The sequence below is a fragment of the Phaseolus vulgaris genome, chromosome 9 (genome assembly GCF_051622355.1).
Source record: "Phaseolus vulgaris cultivar YP4 chromosome 9, ASM5162235v1, whole genome shotgun sequence".
In the NCBI taxonomy this organism is placed as follows: domain Eukaryota; kingdom Viridiplantae; phylum Streptophyta; class Magnoliopsida; order Fabales; family Fabaceae; genus Phaseolus; species Phaseolus vulgaris.
This window is the reverse complement of record NC_143506.1, coordinates 26,210,620-26,221,189: the sequence shown is the minus strand read 5'-3', so window position 1 is coordinate 26,221,189 and position 10,570 is coordinate 26,210,620. Positions and strand designations below refer to the sequence as shown.

Genomic DNA, 10,570 nt, shown 5'->3' with positions numbered 1-10,570 from the left:
AATAATTATCTACTTCTACGCTCAATAATAATTGTCTAACTAGCATTGATGTTTCGTAAATTAGTGTAGACAAATGGATAACTATATCTAATACCAAATATTTGTTTCCTTGTAGATACAATGTTGTTTTACGAAGTAAGTCTCAGTATACATTGACTCATATATATGATACAATGGTTTGTGATCATATTTTATATTCATATTTCCAACTACTAATTGAATACATTACGTGTAGGTAAAATTACAATAAGGTTGTTCCATACTAATTATATATTATATAGACATATTATAGTTTATATATTTTATGTGGAGGCGAAATTATGGTTAACCTTGCAGTTGATTGACATTATTCCGGTAGAAGATTAACTTTAGTAGATGCATTGTACTCAATTCCTTTATTCATAAGTTTTTTTTCAAAAAAAAAAACCACATACCTCTAAAAAGTATTACTATATTCTGAATTGTAAATCTATAAAACATTTTGCATTATACAATTAATAATATAGTAATACATTGTACGTTATACAATTCAAAAAGTATTATAGATCTAAAATACCTTCCAAAATACACATTCTAAAATATATTAATATATTATTGATTTCACATTGCATAAAATAAAAGATTTCCAAATTTAATAAATACATTATGGAGATAATACATTTTGCATATTCTGAAATCGAAATGTAGAATTTGAAATGCATTTTTTTTATAGAGTTGTGATTTCACCGTCTTATGGGAGTGCAGGCTTAAAATCATGGGATGCAAAAACCCTTAACAAAATTGCTAGTTACAGAGTCATTTAACCTAACGTCTGAACCAGTACAATTTTCATAAAATTGCTCATTGGAGAGCCATGAATTTGATTTCCGAGCTGCACCTTTAGTCCGCTTGTGATATTGTAGTCGGTTTCAAAACGTGGATGAAAGAGGTTAGACATTTAACCACCATAAATCTGACCGCAGGGACACCGTAAAACATGCCGATACAACACTTGAATCACGTTGCTTCACTACCATCCACATGAAAATTTAAACTTGCTTGCATAGATGATTTGAGGACAGTTCCGTATTCAAATTGATCTACTTACCCTGAATCTGTCATTATCATGCAAGAATTTTATCATTACACGCATTGCATTCTCAAGCAATGAATAGGCCATACATCGTGGCACTGATTTGATTTTCACCTTCCCCGCAGATCCTTTTAAGTTTCCCCAAACCCCTGGTAACCCCCACTACCCCTTTTCTGAATTTGTTTTTTCTTAGATGAGGCCTACCAGTATCAATCAAAAGCTTTAGGAACATTGACGGGTAAAAAACATACTATGACTATGGTTTAGACAAATTAAATAACACATAGTAATAGCAAATTGACCGCATTACACAGGAAGTGCCTCTGGTAAGGTCTCGGGGGCTCCACTGTTACCATTGAGCACAATCACGTTACCGTCAGAATCAACATCCACTATAACAGAGTCGCCCTCTTTGATATCTCTAGCAAGCATCTTCTCAGCCATGCTGTCTTCCAAAAGTCGCATTATAGCTCTTCTTAAAGGCCTGGCTCCGTAACTAGGATTATAACCTTCCTCCACCACTCTGTCCCTAAATCTTTCAGTCACTTGAAGTTCAATATCTTTCACCTTCAGTCTATTAAACACCTCATTGAGCATAATGTCAGCAATCTCCTTCACCTCCAGTTTTGTTAGTTGCCTGAACACAATCATCTCATCCAGTCTATTCAAAAATTCTGGCCTAAAGTATTGCTTTAGCTCCTCAGTCACCAAGCTCTTGATTCTGTTATAACTGCTATCCTTCTCATCATAATCCAGATCAAATCCAATACGGCGGCCTCCTTTCTCAATCACACTGCTTCCAACATTTGATGTCATTATAAGAAGTGTGTTCTTGAAATCCACAGTTCTTCCCTTACTGTCTGTTAGTCTTCCATCTTCCAGGATCTGAAGCATCATGTTGAACACATCCGGATGGGCTTTCTCGATCTCATCAAATAGTACAACAGTGTAAGGACGACGCCGAACTGCCTCAGTCAACTGTCCACCTTCGGTGTAACCTACATATCCAGGAGGTGAACCAATAAGTTTGGAAACTGTGTGTCTTTCCATAAACTCACTCATGTCAAGTCGAATCATAGCTTCTTCAGAGCCAAAGTAATATGCAGCCAATGCTTTGGCCAATTCAGACTTCCCCACACCAGTTGGACCAGAAAAGATGAAGCTGGCAATTGGACGGTTAGGGTTCTTCAATCCAACCCGAGCTCGACGGATAGCCCGACTAATGGCTTTAACCGCTTCATCCTGACCAATGACTCGCTTATGTAAAGTCTCTTCCATCTTCAGAAGGCGATCAGATTCATCTGTTGAGACCTTCTCAACAGGAATACCAGTCCAGGATGATACAATGTGCTGTATGTCAGCTTCAGTAACAGTAGGACCTTCATCCCCTGCCTCACTCTCTGCCTTGCTCATCTCCTTTCCTTTCTCTACAAGTGTTGAGATCTGTGCCTTAAGATCCATTTCTCTATCTCGTAGCTCTCCAGCCTGTTCAGAAATTCACATAATCAACCCATAAATTATAGGCAAAATATAGTTTATCTGACAAAAAGAACCCACCATTACACTGTTCTTTTCTTTTTTGTGACGGAGGGGGGCTTATACTGCAACATTCTTTAAACTCAACAAGCTTACTATAATTGATAAAAATGCTAATGATTCTTAGAGTTTGCTTAAGCAAAAACATTACTTTCCTTAGTCAAGGTAGATGAAAATTTTCCAGAAAATGTCCAATAAAACTTTCCATGTTAAATCTTCAGAGAGACATTACCTTTTCAAAGTCTTGGTTGCGAACAGCTTCCTCTTTCTCCTTGATAATCTGCCTGACCTCCTTGTCAAGTTCTCTTGCTTCCTCAGGTAACTGGAAGTACATAGAGTTACAGCCCATATTAGCTCAATAATAGAAGCTAGAACTGATAGTGGAGGGTAAATAAATAATATATACCTGTGCATGTTGAAGCCTAACTCGTGAACCAGCTTCATCAATCAAATCTATAGCTTTGTCAGGTAAAAACCGATCACTGCAGGGGACAACATTATCATACATGAGGGGAAATAGCAGGTTAAAATATCCAGGGTAGTAATAAAAAGGATGGCATGATAGATTAACATAGATATCAATCACATGGCTACATTTAAACATAACTATAACTGATATAAAACAATACAAAGAGGAAGCTTCTGCTGCTGCAAAATTCCACAACAAATATGCATCAGCTTAATTCATGGAAAATTTCCAATTTAAACATACAACGTTGAAAAATCAATTAAAATGTCTATAACATAAATGAAATTTAAGGAACACAGAAGGAGTAGATAGATGAATTATGACAAACCTGATATACTGGTATGACAGCTGTGCAGCAGCTACAAGAGCCTCATCAGTATAGCGGAGCTTGTGGTGAATTTCATATCGTTCTCTAAGTCCTTTCAGTATTTGTATGGTTTCATCAACAGTTGGCTCTGGTACTTTAACTGGCTGGAACCGTCTCTCTAAAGCAGGATCTTTTTCAATGTGCTTCCTATATTCATCTAATGTTGTGGCTCCAATACACTGCAGAAATATTAAAACAAACTATTTAGCACAATGCCAGTCGTGTTGGGACTAATTAAACTATCCAATAGTCCACATTTTAGAAGATGTTTAATATGTTGAGGAGTTTGGCATAGGCCTAGGAACCTTCAAAATATGCCTACAACAGAATGTTATCAACCCAAATTGAAACTGTAGGAAATTCCAAGCTTGAAATTTTGGATTAATAATCTTCAGCATATCATATAATTCTGACTACAAGCTAGCAACAATTACTGACTAATAGAATTGAGAGTAGATAGTTGCCCATGGCAGACATGCTAAATATCTCAGTGGTTTTAATTGTTTATAAGTATGGAATGACCAGAAGATCATATAATTTTGTATAGTGTGGAGTTCCAAGGACAACTTTATGACCAGAGAAAGTCTTTTCTCCATTTATCATCAAACGTTTGAGTGATCCTACTAAAATCCAAACAACAAAAACTCAATTGTTTTCTCCCTCTTTACATATTAAATCAAGTTCAACGTCAGAGTCAGCAAGCACTAAATTCATTTGAACATTTCAGCAGGGGAAAGTACTACCTGTAGTTCACCCCTTGCAAGAGCTGGCTTTAGTATATTAGCAGCATCAATTGCCCCTTCTGCTGCTCCTGCTCCAATCAAAGTGTGTACCTCGTCGATGAAAAGGATTATCTCATCACTTTGCTTGATTTCTTCCATCAGTTTCTTCAACCTCTCCTCAAACTCACCACGATATTTAGTTCCAGCAACAAGCAAACCCATGTCAAGGGTTATAACCTAATTCATTCAGAACAAAGAACATTATTAGTATGTGGGATATCACAAAAAGATGCTTGATGTCTAGTATGAAGATGGGGTGGGTTAGACATGCAATAATTTATGTACCTTCACCAAACAGAGTCAGCTTTTAGAATAGTTTTTTTTTTTAAATATTAGAATGGAAAGTTATCAAAAGATAAAAACTTAATCCATATGTATTCCCTTCAAACAGCACTAATCTTGATAACCCACTCCAGGTTTTATGGCAGTGATTTGAAAAGATAAATAACAATGACTTATAGACAAGTGATTACCTACTTGTTTGCCATTATATTAATAGTCAACAAATAACATGTCCAAATCAGGCTATCGTATGCCAAATATTATTAGCAAAAAACATGTTCATATTTGTTCAAGATTTAGGACTTGTCCAATCATAACAACCCGAACAGCCAACTGATAATTTTATGTTCCCTATCCTAACCTGAAATACTAGTATGAGATAATGAAATTACTATCAGAAATCATCACTGAAAATGAGACGGTGTGCCCTAGATACACTGATTTGACCATCCTGGTGCCATAAAACTCCTTTTTTTGTCACATGTAATAAAGATTCATAAATATAATATAATATATATATATATATGTAAATGTATATAAAATAGACTTTTAGAATTACCTTCGCAGTTTAAATAGTTCATAGAATAGCCAAAAATTGATTATGAAGCCCCTAAACTTAACAGGTAACTTAACACTAACCTCAATAACAGCAGATGTACATAAATTTTTACTAACCTTTTTTCCCTCTATGGTTTCAGGTACATCACCATTTGCAATCCGCTGAGCAAGACCTTCAGCAATTGCAGTCTTCCCAACACCAGGTTCTCCAATCAGACAAGGATTATTTTTAGTTCGACGGCCTAAAATTTGAGTCACACGTTCAATTTGCTGCTGCCTTCCAACAACAGGATCCAATTTTCCCTAGGAAGCAGATGAGAAATTAAGCTTTTATTCACAATAAAGCAAGATCTACCATCTTCATGAAGAAAACCATGACCTCTAAGTACCTCTTCCGCTAGCTTGGTCAAATTGGTACCATACTCCTCCAAAGTTGGCATCTTATTGCCACTACTTCCTGAACCAACAGTAGCAGTAACACTGTCGGCGCTCTCACCCACCATGCGAATAACCTGTACCCATCCAGTGAAAATTATAAGATAAGCATAAAGTCTAAGATTAAATGAGCATGTACCCATGTAAACAGATGTTGTTGGGAAAAGGTAAATGAAAACATAATACTAGCCTGTGTGCGAATGTTAGTAGGATCAGCACCCAGGTTTTCCAGAACACGTGCTGCTACACCCTCACCCTCTCGAAGAAGACCCAGAAGCAGGTGCTCTGATCCAATATAATTGTGACCTGAAAATATCAAGGATTAAGGTCATAGTTCCAGCAAGCTAAGACAAAATGTTACAACTAAGTATAATTTTTTATCCAAAAATACAGAGCAGCGTTAAACAAAATAATAAATGATAAGAGATAGCCTCAAACTCAACTCCAAATGCATTTTAAAGAAAGAGTACCATTTAGTGGCCGTACACACACTATGAATGAACAGGTTTGGTAAAATTGACCATATATACAGACAATGTATTAAGCAAAAGTTTATGACATCATAGAAGAAACGCTTGCATCATAGGGTCGTCACTTTTTCAATCCTCAGCTTTATCCTTTGTTGATATGTTCTACTCTTTTCTACATGTAGTCAAAACATAGAAGACTTCTTGATATATATACATGACAGACCCTATATAATCAAACCTCTTCTACATTATTTTGAGTAATTACACAAAAAAATCAATGAGAAAACAACTAAGCATAGACTGACTGATGGCTGAAAAGGAAGAAAACCGTCTTTTGAAGGGAGAATTTATTTTTTACCATGCATAAATATTAGGTAATACAAAAAATGAAGGAAGAAGGTGAAACACATGATTACCAAGTTGACGAGCTTCCTCCAGTGAAAGTTCCAAAACACGCTTTGCACGAGGAGTAAATGGAATCTCAACAGCCACAAATCCACTGCCCCTTCCAATTATCTTCTCTACTTCCACACGAGCATCTTTAAGGTTGATCCCCATAGACTTTAGAACCTTGGCAGCAATACCAGTGCCTTCACCAATAAGACCCAATAGAATCTGCTCTGTTCCAACAAAATTATGACCAAGACGTCTTGCTTCCTCCTGGGCTAGCATTATTACTTTAATTGCTTTCTCAGTGAAACGCTCAAACATGGCTTTGGGTACGCATCTGGTAGCTCTTCCTCGGCGTGCAGAAGTTGCAATGGATACTTTAGAACGAAAATCTATTCCAGGTCTCAACATAGTATCCAAAGGATTAAAAGTACGAAGTCCTGTGAAACCTGACATTCTTAATCCATTTGTACGTACAGCACTCATCATTTTGGCCGGTCTTTTTAATTTTCCTGATCCCTTTTGCTGACCATGTCTATGCTCAGCCACTAGACCAGGGACAGTAACTGACTGAGCCAAAACCCTAGCCATGATTCCTCAATAGCCGGCTGCATGTTTTATGAAACATTTTAGAAAACAAGAAACAAGGCAGAGTAAGAGAATGTAATCAGATAAGCTCGCAGACAAGTTTCAGCCGTAAGGAATACGAACATCAGTATTTAGGACAAAATTTCATAATGTGATGAACATCAAAGATATTTTCAGAAAAGTACATGATCAATAACAAAGACGTACATGACAAGGATAAATATCCTAAAATCCAGAAATCTTGAAGTTCACAAGAACTATACATTTCCTAAATAGTTTGACAAACAAACACCGAGAATCACATTAATTTCAAAATGAATCCAACGTTGTAGGAATTAAGTTCAAGTAAACGTTGTACAATGCCTGCATTAAGATTGATAAGTCTAAGGAATCAAGAGTTACTTCAACTGATCCATAATAAAAGACAAAATACCTGGTCTATTTGGGGGGTGGAAGATAAGTTGAGTGCCATGTAGCGAGACTTAAACAAATAAATAAACAGCACATTCCGCTTCCTAAATTTGTCAGTCTACTATGTAAAACCCAACCAACAAAAAGGGAAACCACGGCTGACACCCACTTTAATAGATGTTTTAGTTTCAAGAAACTCAACTCGTAAAAGGTAACAAGCGTGGGAAGTGGAATGCAGTGCTAATAAATGAACACCAGCAGCAAAGAACCACAAAGAAATCATAGCAACACAGTTTGAGCTCGGAAAAGGCAATTATAAAAATCCACAAACAAAACGGGAAAACAAAAGAAATAGAAAGAAAGGGAATCAGCCAACTACATCACGAGAGATAGTAATAAGATAGCGGAAAACAATTAACAAAAAACGCGAACCATTAAGTATGTGCGTATAAAATTGAGAAAAACAAAAACCTCAATAAATGAATCGACAAACACAAAAAAATTGCAGTTGCACGAGCAAAAACAATAACAATTGGACAAACACGCGGTGCTCTAAAGAATAGGAACAAAAAGAATGATAATTCTAAAACCTAATTGAAGCAGGTTTGGAAGCAACAACTTCTAACACACAAAAAGTGGATGAAGGAATGAATGAACGGAAGGATGGATGAAAAAGGAGCTCACCGGAAGCAGTGGAGAAATAACCTAACAATCTTTAACCTGGAGGAGAAAGGGGGAAAAACGAAGATAAAAGATGGATTATATCAACAGAAAGAAAGAAGAGAGAGAGAGAGAAGAGAGAGACCTAAAGTAGCTGGAAAGAGAAAAGAGAGAGATTGTTGAATATATAGTGAGCGAAGGAGAGGAAGGAATAAAATTGTGGTGAGGAATAGGCGCTCTGGCTAAACCTATCTCTATCTATCCATCTATCTATAATCTATAATTCAAGCTAAATATCTATCATAACACTTCGTGTACCCTCTCCTACCCGATCATTTTTTTCATCTCACCTTCCGTGCCTTCATCTAATCTCACGCGTCCATTCTTTCCACGTTGTGTCCGGAAACGTTACACGTACCCGGCTGCCTCCGGGTCCCACCACATCACCACTCACCATTCACATTTTTACTCCCACTGACTGCTTTGCCCCTGCTTCACGCGCCGCCTTAATAAAACGCCAACGCAAGAATGAAACCGAAAACACCAGAGATTGGTGTTGTTAAGGCAAATATCTACGTCGCTGTAGCAGAGACGTGGACGATTCCACTTTTCTTAACCTTGTTTTGGTTTTGGAGTTGGTTTCCGTGGTCAAATGGTAGATGCACAGAGCGTAACGTGCTTAATTGGTTTCTCTTTTTCTTCTTGTTTCTCATTTCCTTTGCAATCCTATATGGTTTTCGGCAAAGATGGGTGAAGAAGGGAAAAGCGAAGCTAGAATTTAACAATCATGAAAAAATCTTTGCTGCCGTTTGTGCTGATTAGGTCAGGCGTTAGCAAATTAAAAGATAAATAAAAGTTAGAATAATATAAAAAAACTAATAAAACAATTAACATTGTAACAAAGTCCAACAAATAAGCCCATAATATCAAAACTATATTTAGTAACATAAAGTGTGAAAAGTAAAAAATTAATTATTTTAATATTAATTTAATAGTAAGTATTAATTTTTTTTTTATTTTTTTTTTTATAAAGTTTTCGTGTTAGGCATCACTATGCAACTTTACATCTCAGCTAAGCTGACACCTCAAGTAACAACAATCATTTGTCATCACATGAAAAAAAATATTATTAAAAAAATAAAAAGAAAGAAAATACAAAAATATGGGGGGACTAGACCAAAACTCATATGTTGTTAACACAAACGATACATAGGTAGATTATACTTATTCATAAAGAATTCTAAGAACAGACTAGCTGGGAGTCTATTATACCAATGAAAAGATTCTCTATGAATAAATCCTAAATTAGCCAACTTATCAGCACACGCATTCCCTTCACGAAAAATATGAGTTACCCTAAACCTGATTGTCCCACAAAAATTAAGACAAGTATTCCATCGATTCTGAAGCATCCACGGAACATTAGTCCTAGCAGTAAACGCAACACAAACCAAGGCAGAATCACATTCAAGTCAGACATTAGTAAGTCCCATTTTTTGAGCTTCCTCCATAGCATGTATAACTCCATAAAACTCAGCAACCAAAGCAGTTTGAACTTCAAGAAACGCTGAAAAAGCACCAATAAATTCTCCCATACTCCCACGAAAAATACCTCCACAAGTAGCAAGACCAGGATACCCCCTAGCAGCCCCATCAGTATTAATTTTGACCCAGCCTAGTGAAGGAAATTCTCATCTAATAGGAAGAGGACGAAGAACTTTACCACTACGAGTCTTAATACCGAAAAACTTAATCACGTTGAAGTCCAACATACCATTCTTCATTGAAGCTTTAGACGAATTTCCCACTAGACAAGTTAAATCTTTAATTATCGAAATAGCCTTAGAAACCCCAATCTTATCCTGAAATCTAGCATAATTCCTCATACGCCATATCATCCATATAGAAAAGGTTATCACCGCAAGCTTAATCAATTTAACCAAAGGACTACCATCACTCTTAATAAAAGAAAGTAGATCATCCTTATTAGAGAAATGAGAAGTAAGAAAAATTTGTCGTATTATAAATAGGTGATGTGTTTAATATAGTAAGTAATGTGTTTTTGAGATAAATTAAGTAAATTGATTTTCACTCTATCATTTGAGCATCTTGCAGTACACCTATCCAACTGGAAGTGAGTCAAAATTTAACAATCGAAAGTAGTTGAAAGTGAGTCAAAGCCCATATAACCGAAAGAGAGTCAAAGTTAACCAATCCAGTAATCAGAAGCTCAAGTTGATAGAGAGAGACCGAAAAGTCGTGAGGAGGAAAATAATAAGAGTTATTTACTTCGAAGGTCTTATAAATACATTTTAGCACCCACCGTGGGGCCCGAAGTAATTTAATTGAAGAATTGAAGGATGGCAAGTAGAAGGGGAGATCAAGCAGGAAGACAGGAAGATAACCTGAATGCTATGTCAATGGTTATGTTCATGAGATTGCAAGAGGAGTTTCAAACTCTAAAGAGAAACAACGAAGAAGAGTTGACTATGTTGAGAGCTGAAAACGTGTATATGAAGCAAAAGTTGAATGAAGAGACAATTTTAAATA

The 10,570-nt window shown here is 36.3% G+C and overlaps 1 protein-coding gene across 3 annotated transcripts; it reads right to left on the bottom strand.

The window, feature by feature from the left end:
• Nucleotides 1-1,066: 1,066 nt before the first annotated feature.
• CLPC1 (CLPC homolog 1) lies at nucleotides 1,067-8,871 on the bottom strand. 3 transcript variants are annotated; one of them, XM_068624241.1, is made up of 10 exons: nucleotides 8,371-8,871; nucleotides 6,388-6,969; nucleotides 5,692-5,807; nucleotides 5,456-5,578; nucleotides 5,184-5,369; nucleotides 4,188-4,403; nucleotides 3,406-3,623; nucleotides 3,015-3,090; nucleotides 2,841-2,930; nucleotides 1,067-2,557 (listed from the first exon to the last, which is right to left on the bottom strand). In XM_068624241.1, exons 2-10 carry the CDS (start codon nucleotides 6,950-6,952, stop codon nucleotides 1,379-1,381), a joined length of 2,769 nt encoding a protein of 922 aa, XP_068480342.1. In that variant the 5' UTR covers nucleotides 6,953-6,969; nucleotides 8,371-8,871; the 3' UTR covers nucleotides 1,067-1,378. The 3 variants fall into 3 exon arrangements, with proteins under 3 accessions (XP_068480342.1, XP_068480341.1, XP_068480340.1); XM_068624240.2 differs by having other exon boundaries at nucleotides 7,383-8,772; XM_068624239.2 differs by having other exon boundaries at nucleotides 8,045-8,772.
• Nucleotides 8,872-10,570: the final 1,699 nt, after the last annotated feature.